General features: G+C 41.3%; 1 protein-coding gene across 1 annotated transcript; it reads right to left on the bottom strand.

Annotated features, from left to right (window-relative positions):
• Positions 1-2,439: 2,439 nt before the first annotated feature.
• Positions 2,440-15,368, bottom strand: LOC127160978 (sialoadhesin). Its single transcript, XM_051103625.1, has 3 exons — positions 15,291-15,368; positions 2,913-2,948; positions 2,440-2,726 (listed from the first exon to the last, which is right to left on the bottom strand). The coding sequence occupies exons 1-3, from the start codon at positions 15,319-15,321 to the stop codon at positions 2,449-2,451; spliced, it is 345 nt and encodes a 114-aa protein (XP_050959582.1). The 5' UTR covers positions 15,322-15,368; the 3' UTR covers positions 2,440-2,448.
• Positions 15,369-16,370: the final 1,002 nt, after the last annotated feature.

Here is a 16,370-nt window from a genome sequence, read left to right as displayed (position 1 = left end):
TCCATTAGTTATTCCATTTAATCCACTTTAACCAAGGGAGCTGTAGCTCTGCAGAATATCGATTCAACCTTAATTAAATACACCTAAACCTGCTAATTGTAACAAATCATTATTAAGGAACACAACTTTATTAAGGAATAGCTCGTAATCGTAATCCATAGAGTAGGCAAATGGTCAATCACTGGGCAAACAATAGAAACACCAGAGGGAAATCCAGGAAACCAGGCAGAAAATCAAACCATGACACAAAAACCAACGAGAGCGCTCAGAAATACAGTGTAAAACACAAACAAGACTTTGCAATGAGAGTAAGAATCAATCAGGGACCATATTCACAAAACATCTTAATGCTAAAAGTAGCCCCTAACTTGCAGATCTAGGAGAAACTCCTACATTTTTGCTTTAGGAGTATTTCATTATTTTAAAACTAAAATCAGGTTCTAAAAGTTAGGGGTAGTCTAAAAAGTTAAGTTAGGGGTAGTAAGGTGGACTCCCAAGTCACAAAAACCAAATCACAAAGCATTCTAAAATGGCAGTTGCTAGCATTTCCCCTCACAACGTAAACATTTCAAAAACATTTTATGATAATTTCCCTTTAATTGAATTGTCCTTTTCATGTACAATTTAGTCAAGACATACAGGGGTTGGACAATAAAACTGAAACACCTGTTTTTTTAAAAACAATTAGTACGTTGTTGAGCCTTTTTGTGCCCAATGCAGCATCATTTCATCCTGGGAATGACAAATATAAGTCCTGCACAGTAGCCAGAAGGATTTTAAGCTATTCTCCTCTTGCAAAAAAAAAAAAAAAAAAAAAGTGGCCAGATCACTACGTGATGCTGGCGTAGGAAAACTTTTCCTAACTCGCTCTTCCAAAACATCCCTCAATAATATTCAGATCTGGTGACTGTGCAGGCCATGGGAGATGTTCATCTTCACTTTCATGTTCATCAAACCACTCTGTCACCAGCCTTGTTGTGTGTATTGGTGCATTATCATCCTGATACAAGGCACTACTTTCAGGGTACAATGTTTGATCCACTGGGTGCACATAGTCAACCTTCACTCTCTGCTCTTACTGGTGCAGTGTGCAATCAGTGAAGATAGGCCACCAGGCTGTGCAAACATATCCATGAAACCTCCAACACTATATTGGCCAGTGTTTCAGTTTCATTGTCCAACCCCTGTAAATCCATAAAGAGCGTTTATTCCACACTCAAGCGCATACATGAAGCTTTCTGCAAAGCACTGGCAAAATTAATGAATGTGATGAAAAAAAAAACATAACAAGGAGTTATTTTTAATTACTTATTAATAAACTAATGTTTTACTGAATCATTGTTTGCTGCAAAGATAAAGTTGACAGTACTGAGTCACCATCTCCCACCTTTAGAAAGAAATGCACCTCTCATATGATTACATAACAATAGAGTAGGGGAGCACAGGGCGCAACCTAACATTTTTTGACTTTCTCAGTTTGTCTAAATTCATGTGGGGTTCAGAGTATTTTTTTTAAAACAAATTTTATCCACATTAATTTCACACGTCTATTACAATATGTTGCATTGTTTTATAATTACAGTGTATACATGTTTTGTTATTTACCTTAAAAGAATGTAAGTGACATGTGACAGCATGCCCTGTAGGTTGGTTCATTTAGGAAAGGAAAGGACGTGACGTGTGGCCAAGTATGGTGACCCATACTCGGATTTTGTGCTCTGCATTTAACTGCATTTTTGCTCAAGGGACTCACCTCAGTCGTGGTATTGAGGGTGGAGACAGATCCCCCCCACCTTCAATCCCTGCCGGACCTGGGACTCAAACCCGCAACCTTTCGGTTACAAGCCAACTCCCTAACCATTAGCCCCCCCCATAAATCTGGACATTTCTAGCTTTCTATTAATATATTTTACATGTCTGTGAGGCAAGTATTTGTTGAGTTTTGGTTCATTTTTGTGATCTGCTTCAGTTCACAGAGACAGCAGAAAGCACATCATGTTTGTTTTCTTTATTTTACAAAACCACAGTGTTTTGTTAATATAGTGAGAGTACACAAATAAAAGTAGAATGATGTATTACTCTTATCTGTATGAGCAGAAATGACAGGGGATTTTATGTTGTGGAATCAGGAAAAAATGGCAGTGATCGCTGGCACCTTTATGTGCTATTAGCTTATTCACCAACACTCAATAGCACACATTTATCTAGATTAAAGATAGAGCGAGTGGCTTAGTTAGTAAGCTTAGTGACATCATCCATAGCAATAAGGTTAACCCTGCCCTTTCTCTTAGTTTAAGATTTCTCCCAATTCCTTAGTAAAAATTGGTCTCAGCAGCTTTGTGAATAAGTTTTAAAAATGAACTCTTACTAAAGAACTTTTAATGCTAAACATGCACCCTGGAGCAAAAAATAATTATTTAAACAAGCAATAAACAGATGTGAATATGATCACTCACCTGATACAGTCAGTGTAACAGCAGCACTGATGTCTGATCTCTGTGAGTCTGATCTCTCTCCTATACAGCTGTATTCACCACTATCAGACAGATAATCAGCTCTGAAACTAATCTCTGCTGTTGTTGTTCTGTATGGATAGTAATTGTATCTATTTTTAAACCAGCTGTATGTCCACTGAATGTTTCTTCCTTCCTGTATGTCACATGTAAGAGTGACTGTCTCTCCTCTGAACACACGATGATCTGGCGTCACCTTCACTACAGGTTTGGCTGTAATAATACACATATGAGTAAATGTTGATCACCTACAGTATCACTGTATCAATCACTGTTATGAACTCAAAACCTCCTCATAAAATAAATACAAAAACACTGCATTTTGGGCAAATAGACATCAAAGAACTACAAAACATTTCACATTTGTTAAATCAAATGTACTGCAGTACTGCACAGTACCTTGAGTGAGTCCAGCGTGGATGAGGGACAACAACGCTAGAAGCAGAAGAAATACAGATACATTCATTCAGCACAATGCAAATAACTGAAACATCTCTATTGAATTTTATTTTGAAGTATATTCAAAGTGCCCAGAAAAGCACTTTGAACCACTGAGATTCATTCAACACGTGATAATATTCCCATCAACCACTGAGATGGCAATTTCTGTAGTGCTGTCTGTTTAGCTTTTCATTGCTTGTTTTGTTTTTATATTTGTTTTGCTGTCTTTGTATTTTTGCTTTTCTATTGCAGTTTTTTTTCACTTGCTTACAATCTTTATTTGTCACACAATTTCTGACACTCAAACCACAGAGAACCACACACCAAACCACACACCAAATCTACAAAACCATACACTAATTATTGTCTTTTGACTCATAAAACACTTTTTGCAAAACACAACATACAATTCTTTATGTAACACAAAAATCTATCAGAAAGTATATTGATTTCATTTTTCAAACACAACCAATCAAAATGCCACACTAATTCATCAGTGTCTCACACTAACTCATCACTTTTGACACTCATTGCTTTACTAAACACCATCCAATCATGGCTTTAGAATAGGCTTTGTAATAAACACCTTTTACTAAAATATGTTTGGCTTCTGTCCAACTGCAACAATGGTTGATGTACACTACCAACCAAAAGTTTTTGAACAGTAAGATTTTTAATGTTTTGATTTTGATTTTGATGATTTTTTTTTAATCTCCTCTGCTCGCTGAGCCTGCATTTATGCGATCCAAATACAGCAAATATTCAATCAGTCATATATATTTAAAACAGTTGATCACATTTTTTCAGGATTCTTTGATGAATAGAAATATCCAAAAAATAATATTTATCTGAAATAAAAATGTTTGTAACATTATACACTATACCATTTAAATGCTTGGAGTCAGTAAGTATTTATTTATTTATTTTTGGAAAGAAATGATAGGAATTGATACTTTTATTTAGCAAGGATGCTATCCAATCACCAAAAGTGATGAAAGACATTTATAATGTTACAAAAGATTTCTATTTCAGATAAATGGTGTTCTTCTAAACTTTCTGTTCATAAAAGAAACCTGGAAAAAAATACTCTTTTCAACAACAACAATAATAATAATAATAATAGTAATAATAAAATGTTTTTGTGAGCAGCAAATTAGAATATTTAAATGATTTCTGAAGAATCATGTGACTAATGTAATTATGTTGAAAATTTAGCTTTGAAATCCCAGAAATAAATTACATTAAGTTACTTTAAATAGTAAAAATATTTCAAAATTATACTGTTTTTGTTTGCATTTATTTTATTTTGTACCATGTAATACTGTATTCACAACCACACTTGATTACAGTAAAAAAAGTATGTTTTTAATCTTGCTTTTTTTTTTTTTTTTTTGGTGAATCTCTCTGCCAATTACTTTCAATCTTGTACTGAAATGTACATAGCAGGTCATGAAAGAAGAGCTTTAGGTTTTGAATAACTGCGTGTATATGATATATCCAAAAATATAATATTATGGCAAAGGCGTTTACAGCATAAGATAAATGTTTGCTTTTGATATGTGTTTGTGATATTTTGAATGTAGTGCTTCATTTGGCAAGAGATGTGAGGCATTTTGCATTTCATGGATAGCATCATGTGGAGAGGACGCTCTGCTCTGTGAGGGTAAATCCATGTGTGTACAAAACTGCAGTGCTTTATCAAAACATTTCTGCGTTGGGCTAATGCATAAACCATGGCTGTTTGGGTGTTTAATGTAAAGGTAATCAAGGCCGCATTAAGACCACACTGGGCCCCGGGGCGGGGCAATGACTTACTGCAGGGCCCCCCATCACAATAATGATACAATGATATATATATATATATATATATATATATATATATATATATATCATTATATCATTATTGTGTGTGTGTATATATATATATATATATATATATAGCTTTAAACAGGATTTTTTTCCTATCAAAACTTTTGCATTGAAATTTAATAATTCTTGCTAATTCATGCGTATCATGCTGAAATCATCTTAACATGCGCATTTGCCAAAATTCTGCATTGCTGCCTAATGTCCTTAAACAGTTAAATTTGTTTAAAAAGCAATAGGCTATACATCCAGCAAGTTTATAATCAAACTAACCTAAAATCTGTGGGAATGATGATGCTATGTTTTTAACTGCTCCATATGCCAGGTCGACTTTAACGCATGATTGGTTTTAGTAAAATAATCTAGATGGGGATTTAACCCATGTTTTCCCCTCTCCTCATTTTTTTAGATAGCCCCCTTTGTTTGTCACGGTTCATGGGTCCGGGTGCTCATTCCTGTGTCTGTGTTTGTGCGTGTGTGTGTGTTTTTGCAGGGTTGTCTGCTGCGTCTGGCAACCCGCTTCCTAATCAGGTGTTCACCTGTTGCTCATTATGTTGCCTTTATCTGGGTTGCTCGTTCACAGTCCTTTGTCAGTTCGTTTTGTGTTCGCTCACATCTGCCTGTCCTCTCCTCTGATTTTTAGTGATATTGCTGTGCTGTGCTTCGGCCCTGCTCGGACACGTGTTACCGGCTGTCCGGATTACGGTCTTTCGGACCTGATGAGCACGGACTATTTAGGATCGCTGATCATCTGTTTGTTTCACTGTGGCAAATAAACTACATCTTCACTTGCATTTGGATCCTAGTCGTTGCTTTTGTGACAGAACGAACTGACCAAAGGATGGATCCAGCGAGTGCCGCTGAGAGAATTTTTAGAAAATAGTAACGCAAGATTGACACAACAAGAGGAACAGATAGTCGGCACGGGCCGCGCCGTTCAAGCACTAGTGTCGCAGGTCTCTAAATTGACCTCCCAGCTTCAGCGCCTCCAGATGGAGCCTACTCAACAGCCCACTGCGCCCAGTCCACCTGTTGTTCCAGAGACATCTACCATCCACTCTGCGGAGCCTCGGTTGCCCTCTCCCACTGTTTACTCTGGTGAGCCTCAATTGTGCCGTGCCTTTTTGACTAAATGCTCTCTGTACTTTTCTCTTCAGCCCTCTTCATTTCCCACCGAGGAATCTAAAATAGCCTTCGCTATCACGTTACTTTCTGGACGGGCCGCCCTCTGGGGCACTGCGGTCTGGGACAACAAGCACCAATGTGTTTCGTCGTTCCAGGCTTTTTCAGATGAACTGAGAAAAGTTTTTGATCGAGCGGCCTCGGGGAGAGAGGCGGCACGTATTTTGGCAGAGTTACGCCAGGCTCACCGGACAGTTACTGACTATTCTATTGAGTTCTGCACTCTGGCAGCGGAGTGCAAATGGAACACTGAGGCGCAGTGGGACATGTTCTTGCACGGACTGGCGCCCCACATACAGAACGAAATCTACGCCCTAGATTTACCCACCTCTTTGGATGAGCTCATCGATTTGGCTATCCGCGTGGACGCTAGGTTACGGCGGAGGAGTCGGCACACACCTTTTCTTTCGGCTACGGATCACCTGGACCATTCTACTTTTAACCCCACTGAAGCGCCTGTTGAGGTTTCGGATTCGGAGCCTATGCAGATGGGCCGATCCCGTCTCTCTCCGAGAGAGAGGGAGAGACGCAGAAGCCGTGGATTGTGTCTGTATTGCGGGGAGGCTGGACATATGGTGGCCCAGTGTCCAGTAAATGCCGGAGCCCACCGGTAAGTAGGAGGTTACTGGCGGGCGGGTTCGCTATGGAGAAAACCTCCCGCGATGCTACCCACCTCCCGATTAAGATTCTGTGGGACTCGGACACATACAGCTGTGAAGCCCTCATAGACTCAGGAGCTGAGGGTAATTTTTTGGATTTTAATCTGGCTCGTAAACTTAAGGTGCCTGTATTTGTCCTTAAGAATTCTATTTCAGTCATTGCTCTCAGTGGTCAGTCATTATCTCCTGTCACTCACACCACAGGATCGATAAGACTGGTCACCTCGGGCAATCACACAGAGAATATTACGTTTCTTCTGACTAACTCGCCTTCTGTTCCTGTAGTTCTCGGTCATCCTTGGCTGACCCTACACAAGCCCCACATTAGCTGGGGTCATGATTCAGTCCTTGCCTGGAGTGATGAGTGTCACGCTTCTTGTCTATTATCTGCCTGTTCTTCTGTCTCTTATTCTGTTCTTCAGGATGAGCATTTGGACCTGTCAAACGTGCCCGTTGAGTACCTCGACCTGAGGGGAGTGTTTAGTAAGTCTCGAGCTGCTTCTCTTCCTCCGCAGCGTCCCTACGACTGTGCTATAGATTTATTGCCAGGTACGTCTCCACCTAAAGGCAGGTTATACTCGCTTTCCACCCCGGAGAGGGAGGCCATGGAGAAATATATTTCTGATTCTCTAGTTGCCAAGATCATCCGTCCCTCTTCTTCCCCGGCGGGCGCGGGGTTCTTTTTCGTTAAAAAGAAAGACGCTTCCCTGCGTCCTTGCATCGACTATCGGGGGCTGAAAAGCATCACGGTTAAGAATACCTATCCTTTGCCGCTGATGTCTTCTGCCTTCGAGCGTCTGCAGGGGGCGTCGTTTTTCACGAAATTGGATCTCCGTAATGCTTATCATTTGGTCCCATAAGAGAGGGGGATGAATGGAAGAGCGCTTTTAGTACCCCCAGGGGGCACTTTGAATATCTTGTCCTTCCGTTCGGCCTCTCCAACGCCCCCGTGGTCTTTCAGGCCCTCGTTAATGACGTGTTGAGAGATATGCTCGATCAGTTCATTTATGTCTACCTGGATGACATATTGATTTTTTTTCTCACTCTCTCCAGGAACATGTTCAGCATGTCAGGCGAGTGCTTCAGAGGTTGTTAGAGAATGGGCTTTATGTCAAGGCGGAGAAAAGCGTTTTCCACGTACAGTCGGTTCCCTTTTTGGGATACATCGTGTCGGCCGAGGGAGTGCGCATGGACCCCGATAAAGTTAAGGCTGTGGTGGATTGGCCAATTCCAGATTCCCGTAAGGCCCTGCAGAGGTTTCTGGGATTTGCCAATTTTTACCTGCATTTTATTCGCAATTTCAGCCAGCTAGCTTCTTCTCTGACTGCCTTGACCTCCACCAAGACTGCGTTCAGGTGGTCTAACGCAGCTGATGTTGCGTTTACCAGACTAAAGGACTGCTTTGTTTCAGCCCCAATCCTTATCGCCCTTGACCCGTCACGTCAGTTCGTGGTGGAGGTTGACGCCTCAGAGGAGGGAGTTGGTGCGGTCTTGTCCCAGCATTCTTCCTCGGATGACAGGGTGCATCCCTGCGCGTTTTTTTTCTCATCGTTTATCTCCCGCCGAACGCAACTATGATATTGGTAATAGGGAGTTGTTGGCAATCAAGCTCGCCTTGGAAGAGTGCCGTCATTGGTTGGAGGGTTCGGGGGTTCCTTTTATCGTCTGGACCGACCATAAGAATTTGGAGTACATCAGATCCGCCAAGAGGCTCGGTGGGCTTTATTTTTCGGCCGTTTCGACTTTTCTATTACCGTCCAGGATCTAAAAATATCAAGCCCGATGCGTTATCCCGTATGTTTGACCATTCCGAGCGCTCATCTTCTCCCGAGCCCATTTTACCACAGAAGGTGGTCATCTCTGTGGTGGCTTGGGAGATTGAATTGAAGGTTCGCACGGCCTCTGAAGGGGTAACGCCCCCTCCTGGATGCCCACCGGGTTGTTTGTTTGTACCGGAGAGTTTACGGTCCGACGTCATTCGATGGGGTCATTCTTCCAAGCTGGCTTGTCATCCTGGGGTGAGTCGCTCTACTTTTCTCATAAGACAGCGATTCTAGTGGCCGTCTATGGCTCGTGACATACGGCTTTTTGTTTTGGCTTGCTCTGTCTGCGCTGTTTCTAAGACTTCCAATCGACCCTCTGCTGGACTCCTCCAGCCACTGTTAGTTCCTTCGAGACCCTGGTCCGATATCTCGCTAGATTTTGTTACGGGGCTTCCGCCCTCTCAGGGCAACACGGTGGTTTTGATCGTGGTGGACCGGTTCTTGAAGGTGACTCATTTCATTCCTCTGCCCAAATTACCATCTGCTAGAGAAACGGCGGTTGCTGTCATTGACCACGTTTTTCGCATTCATGGCCTCCCGACGGACGTGGTCTCTGACAGGGGACCTCAGTTTGTTTCCAAATTCTGGAAGGAATTTTGTCACCTATTAGGGGCGACTGTTAGTCTTTCTTCTGGATTCCATCCCCAGAGTAATAGTCAGACAGAGAGAGCCAACCAGGATTTAGAACGTATGTTACGATGTTTGGTTTCACAGAATCCGACCTCATGGAGCCAGCAGCTGTCATGGGTTGAGTACGCACATAACTCTTTACCAGTATCGGCTACGGGCCTGTCTCCGTTTGAATGTAGTTTAGGGTACCAGCCACCTGTTTTTCCCAGTACAGAATCCGAAGTCGCGGTTCCCTCCGCTCACGCTTTTGTCCAGAGGTGCCGCCGCACCTGGAACAGAGCCAGACAGACTCTCCTCCAGGTGGGGGCGCGCACCAAGGCTCAGGCCGATCGCCACCGGTCGAAGCCTCCCGTCTACGTCGTTGGTCAAAAAGTGTGGCTTCTTCTAAGAACATTCCTCTCCGCACCGTTTGTAGTAAACTTGCTCCCAAATTCATTGGCCCGCTTACTGTCACCAAGATCATTAGTCCGGTGGCAGTCCGCCTCAAACTTCCTCCAGCGTACAGGAGAATTCACCGTCTTTCATGTTTCTAAATTAAAGCCCGTTTTTGATTCTGCTATTAATCCGCCTGTCCCAGTTCCCCCACCGCCGCGCCTCGTAGATGGGGAACCTGTTTATTCGGTAAAGCGTATTTTTGGACTCGAGACGGAGGGAACGAGGGTTTCAGTACTTGGTGGACTGGGAAGGTTACGGACCGGAGGAGAGAAGTTGGGTGCCTGCGAGAGACATATTAGATCACTCTCTTATCGATGTTTACAATTGCCAGGTAAGTTCTCCTGGGAGCGCCGAGAGGCGCTCTTAAGAGGAGGGGTACTGTCACGGTTCATGGGTCCGGGTGCTCATTCCTGTGTCTGTGTTTGTGCGTGTGTGTGTTTTTGCAGGGTTGTCTGCTGCGTCTGGCAACCCGCTTCCTAATCAGGTGTTCACCTGTTGCTCATTACGTTGCCTTTATCTGGGTTGCTCGTTCACGGTCCTTTGTCAGTTCGTTTTGTGTTCGCTCACATCTGCCTGTCCTCTCCTCTGATTTTTAGTGATATTGCTGTGCTGTGCTTCGGCCCTGCTCGGACTCGTGTTACCGGCTGTCCGGATTACGGTCTTTCGGACCTGACGAGCACGGACTATTTAGGATCGCTGATCATCTGTTTGTTTCACTGTGGCAAATAAACTATATCTTCACTTGCATTTGGATCCTAGTCGTTGCTTTTGTGACATTGTTGACATTTTTACTTATCGAATATAAGTTCTTTTGCATACAATTTCCAGAACAAACTGAAGAGAGGTGGATGTGGACATTAGCCGCAGTGGTAACCTGAGATGCGTGCACAGGTTGTTCAAAAGTAAAATCTAGAATAAATGCATTTGATTTGTAAGCCAGATTCAAATGTGACATTTTAATGGTAATGCATGGAATGTACAGAAAAACTCAAAAACTCAGTATAGCGTTTATATGTGGGGGGCGTGGGTGGGCTTTGGCAATCAACGCTCAATCTATTCCACAGCCAATCATGGGCCCCCTTCCTGCTCGGGCTCTGGGGCTTCAGCCCTGCCTAGCCCAATGGTTAATGCGGCCCTGAAGGTAATGGGCGTTACGTTTCCGACATGCGCTGCACGCAGTAGACCAATCACAAGAGACTGGATCATCAGAAAAATCCCCGTAGATTAGCATCACGCAAAGGAGGGGTTTGGAAATATGAATGATTGAGCAATTTGTTTGGGAGGCAAATAGGTAGAAATAAATGCATATTATGAGACAATGAAAGTATTTTTTTTTTTTTTTGACCTTGTATGCATGTCAACCTGTTTTTGGGGACTTCCAAAACCAAAATATGAACCTTTCATAATCCATATAGGTGTAGTGTCTGGACCAATCAGACATACATTAAGTGTTACATTTAACAAATAGTCTTTAAACCCAACAAGCCAGCTATATGCTGGAGCTCTGGAGACAACCCCCCAAAGCAACTAAGACCCAAAGGGGCTCAGTTGCCAGGACGACTATCTGATAAGAGGTTTTATTGTCCAGAGGAATGCACATTTGCCCCTGTTACATTTGCCCATAGGAAAGACACAATGCCTATAGAAATAGACTCTTTCCTATTCACAGACAAACCTTTCTTTGACCTTCCTATCACACATAGCCCAGGTCATTGTGTACAGTATTACTGCATTGTATTTTAATTTTGTCTGTTGTATTTGTCTTTGGCTTTCTACTGTTGTATGCATGCGTTATGATAGATGACTAGTCTTATAACCCACCTATGCCATGTTTGGTCTCTTAGAATTTGTATTTTGATGATCTAAAAGATGGTGTAAATTAGATGTTGATACCTATGCAACATATTAGTGTTTTAAGAAACCTTAGTACTTTTTGCATCAACACCCAATCAAATTACATATGCAAAATACCATGCTCACAGACAAAGAGTCATAAACTTTCCCTCCAAAGGTGAAAGTTACTACTGGTTCTTAGACCTCCTGGTCTTAAAGCTTAAAGGTGTTTTAAAGCTTAAAGGCATCAAACGATTGATCGTCTCTCTCTCTTCACTGTCTTCTTCGTCTGCAACGTCTTCCGATTGCTGCCCGTGTGGAGGAACCCACGGGGAGCCTGAGCCGGCACAGGGCGTGCCCGACAGGCCCAACATACAGAGCTGTGGCTCTCGACCACAAAGAGCCAGACGCTTCCACTCAACCCTGGAATTCATCTTCATGACTCGCCTCAGTCAGTCAGTGGTTCTTTTAGAACCTAAGAAGATGAGCTAGAACTCTTCAGGACTTCCCTAAGCACGTGCCAGGCCTTGCGGCCTTGTCTTTCCATTCCCCAGAGATTACAGGACTTCAGCTGGGTCCCTCTCAGCTCTTGGTTCTTCTTCAATTTTCACATGGGAAGAAACTCCCAGTCACCATTGAGTCAGAACATCTTTGGAGTTCATCACTTTTCGGACCCAGAAGGACGTGATCACGATTCCAAAACCAACACTGCTCCAACCATCAAGACTTTCACCCAAGACTGCATTCAGACACTTCTTCAACGACCAAGGCAATGCAAGTATCGTACATTTAACTAAACAAAACAGAGGTTTAGTATAAGCTGTAGACAGCACTGATGGTTTCTCACAGGTGGTTAACTGACTCTTTTCATAGCTTCATTTCCTTGTCTCTCTCTAACTGCTTCTCACTGACCATTCCCCCATGTATGAGTGAGTTTGTTTGTTTGTTTAGATCAGTTATGTGTTAGTCCTTCGTTAATAAAACTCTTGTGCACAAATTACATGAGTGTTGATTCTGATTCTGCTTTGCAAATTAATGTCCCTTTACGATTCCGATTCGAGCTACATGCTCTAATGCAATGGTACTTTAAGAAAGTTATTTTCTGTGGCCAAGAAAATATAATTTCTTAGAGTTGATATAAAAATTATACTGAATGTTCACTGGGCGAACAGATTAGTTGATGGAAAATTAATTCTGCTACAGTTACTACTGGCAGCTGATATAAATATTTGTAATTGATCATAATTAATTGTAATTATTTATATACATTTCCCTTTGAGCAAAATTCGCAACATAGGGGCACTTTAATGTTTCACACCGCTGATTCTTCACTGCAACACAGCAAGCTACAAAGCCCCTAAACAAATGAGGTCAAAGTGTTTGAGATGCACTCACTTCCTGTTTGATGCACCATCAAATTACTTGTGACTTTACAGTGACCGCAAAAAGAATTTACTAGAGCTGGGCGGTATGACCAAAAATTTATATCACCGTATTTTTCAAAATTATATCCATGTCACGATATTTGACGGTATTTATTTTTTTTCCATGCATTACTAGGTGTTAACCCCATTTCCTAATAAATTAGAGAATAATTACTGCAGTATATTGGCTTACATTGACCGGACTAGTATTAACCCAGGTTTGATTGGTCTCACAAAATGCTGCTGTTCAAGAGGTGACAGTGGCACTCATAATTGTAATGAGGTGAAGAAATCAGAATTCATGACTTGCAGTCAAAATACACAACACTTTATTGTGCAAGTTTTGCAACTTGAAAACATCTTTAGGCTGGCTACAATGTAAACAATATGTCCCCTGTAACTGCAAAATGAAAACTTTATCCACTGGACTTTCATTAAGGCAAATTACCTGAAACAGGTAAATACAAAAGGAGTGAAACTTTTCACTTTGTGAAACATTAATAATATTACTTCAAGTCCAACCAGGCAGTATTCAAGTATTTAAAATATAAAAGAAGTTTAACTTGAAAACTTCTTAAACAACTAAACAGTCCCCTTAGTAAACGCGTCTTTGAGTGACGTCTGAGTCGCGTTTTGTGTTGCTGTGCCAACTTTATCGTTACCTGCAGATGTGGAAGAGGATGCAGATCTTAGTTTCATGCATTCTTCATATTCCAGGACATGTTTGTGGCGGAGGTGGTGAAGCAAATTGCTTGTGTTGCCTCCTGTGGCTACAACTTTAGCCCGACAACATTTACATATGATGGTTGTTTGATCGACGTCAGATTTTTTACAGCCGAAGTATTTCCACACAACTGACATGGCTCCTCTTTTCGGAAGAAGTTCCTCTTTGTCTGTGACATTTTCTTCGTCCATGCTGTTCACCGCTCAACACACACAGGCCGTGCTTCCACCGCTCTCATGCAGACGCATACAGCTTGTTTGGTACCACTGCAAAACAATCCCCCTCTCAAACAATGTCCCGCGGCGGGACGTTCCACCGCTCTGTGTTCCCGACGCTTTGTACGCACACGCTCACCGGTATTGGGGTATGTGAAAAATGAATATCATTAAAAAAAAAAAAAAACACCAGTATTCGGTATGAAAAGGTATACCGCCTAGCCCTAGAATTTACACACTTAATAAAAGCATGATAATAAATATGATGTATCATAACTGTGTTTTTTAATAATTCAGATTGTCAAACATCAGTTGAACATGTTTATACACTGTGTTAATGTGATGAACTACAGCTGTGTTTTTTCTGCTAAGAACATGAGCAGAACTGACATCATACATCTGCTAAAAATGATGTTGAAACCAACTGGTTAAAAATAATTGAAAGTGTTTCAGAAAACAGAAGTTAGTTCTAAAAAAAAAAAAACAAGCTTGAGCATCATTTGTTGGCACTTGGTTAGACATGTTTGACATGTCTAATGCAATGAAATTAAAAAAAAAACAAAAAAAAACAGAGGGTGTCATTGATTAGTCACCCTCATGTGGTTCTAAACCTGTAAGACCTTCGTTCATCTTTGGAACACAAATTAAAATATTTTTGATGAAATCTGAGAGCCGAGACAGAAGGGTACTACCATGGTCAAGGCACAGAAACATAGTAAGGACATTGTTAAAAAAAAGTCCATGTAGCACCAGTGGTTCAACCGTAATTAAATGAAGCTACAAGAATACTTTTGTGTACGAAGAAAATAAAAATGATTACTTTGTTCGACAATTTCTTCTCTTCCATGTCAGTCTTTGACACACATTCAGGAGAGCACCATGACGTGTGTTGCTGCTGACGCAGGAGAAGAAAGAGCCTTGAAAGTTTCAGTTCCCTTGCTGTCTGCTGAGAGGCAGAAAACTCTCGGATTTAATAAAAAAATATCTTAATATGTGTTTTGATGATGAACAAAGGTCTTACAGGTTTGGGTGACATGAGGGTGACTAATTAATGACAAAATGTTAATTTTTGGGTGAACTAACCCTTTAAGTGTGACTTACATGTCCAAATACATTACCATATACTTTAACATATCATCACATTGAATTTGAACAATACAAAATTGATAGTCTTGTGGGCAGCATGCCGACATACAGCACCATTGCTAACCCCACCTGCCCAAACACTTCACTTCCTGTCATTTGTGATCTGTCCCTTCACAACGAAGGCAACAAATGGCAAAAATAAATAAATAATAAGAAGAATACAATTACCAGTGAGACTAAAGTTATAAACCCTCCTACACACAGCACAACCTGTTGAAATTGATCTACATCTGAAGACGGTGTAGAGGAGAGCAGCCAAGCTCAGTTCCTGTAGGTCTGAAGCCCTGCAAATTTTAGCTGATTTGAGAACTACAGGTAACAAGGTTGGAAACACTGCAGGACTTTGGCCTTTCAGGAACTGAGTTTGCACACGGGTGTAGAATATAATAAAATACTTACAGAGAATGAGAGGCAGCGCACTGGAGCCCATACTGACACATTAATAAAATAACTGCTGTCCTGTGTCATCTAAAACAGACACTTCCTGTGTTTTAACACTCATTTCACACTTCAAGAAGAAATGATGAAACGAAACTCTTTACAGAGTTTCACAAAAAAATAGGAAGAAAAACAGATTAATTCCAAGATTTTTAGCTTATTTTTTGAGTACATGCAAGTCGTTAGAGCTCTGTTGTTAGAGAGAAAAGTACTTTTGGAATTGTTCTGAAACTGTTGTTTTGTACATTTACACCCACAGCCACAAGCATTAAGGATAGTTTTGAAAAACAGTAAAATCACGAGGTGATGTTCTAATGTAGGCCTTTTCATGTAATTTGAGTTATGGTTTCAGCTGTACAGTGCAGCTGGTGAGATTGTGAGTAGCTCTCTGCTCTCAGTATGTCGCCAAAAGCCTTGCCTTCAATATAGACGACAGTAGAAATCCAAGAGCTTTCTGACCCTCCAAAGACAGCAAGGGAACTGAAATGTTCCTGTAGTAAGAACTTTGGTAAATAATCTGTGTGACATCAGTGGTTCAACTGCAATTTTATGAAGCTACAAGAATACTTTTTGTTTCATGAACTTGTGTCAAGGACTGACACAGAAGAGAAGAATTGTTGGATAATATCATTATTTTTGTTGTCTTTGTGCACAAAAAGTATTCTCGTAGCATCATAAACTTGGACCACTGATGTCTCATGGGCTGTTTTAACGGCATAATTTTATTTTAGACGACAAACTGTGGCATCTGTGACAGCAGGTATACAGCGAAACGGAAGAGAGGCAAAACTCCTCACACTAGTGCAAGAGCACAAGAGTTTCATCAAACAGCACAGCACTTCCTGTGAAGATGAAGTGAAGAATTTAGTCACATGTTGATGCAGATGAGTATGTATCACTGACCTACAGGAAAATAATGGCAATTCTGTGAACATTTACTTACATTTTATATTTAGAGGTTTCAGTTCCTCTTAAAGCTCATAAACGGATATAATGTTTGGGCCATTTCACTAGTTTGTCAATGTTGCGGTGTCAGATTTG

This window comes from Labeo rohita, unplaced genomic scaffold, assembly GCF_022985175.1.
Source record: "Labeo rohita strain BAU-BD-2019 unplaced genomic scaffold, IGBB_LRoh.1.0 scaffold_515, whole genome shotgun sequence".
NCBI classification, from domain to species: Eukaryota; Metazoa; Chordata; class Actinopteri; order Cypriniformes; family Cyprinidae; genus Labeo; species Labeo rohita.
Note: the sequence above shows the minus strand (reverse complement) of the source record. Positions and strands in the feature narration are given on the sequence as shown.

Excerpts from the sequence above, each read along its gene's own strand:
- LOC127160978 (XM_051103625.1), bottom strand. The coding sequence starts at position 15,321 with ATGGGCTCCAGTGCGCTGCCTCTCATTCTCT. Across the intron at positions 2,949-15,290 it reads TGCGCTGCCTCTCATTCTCT|CGTTGTTGTCCCTCATCCAC; the intron begins GTAAGTATTTTA and ends TTCTGCTTCTAG. Across the intron at positions 2,727-2,912 it reads CCACGCTGGACTCACTCAAG|CCAAACCTGTAGTGAAGGTG; the intron begins GTACTGTGCAGT and ends GTATTATTACAG.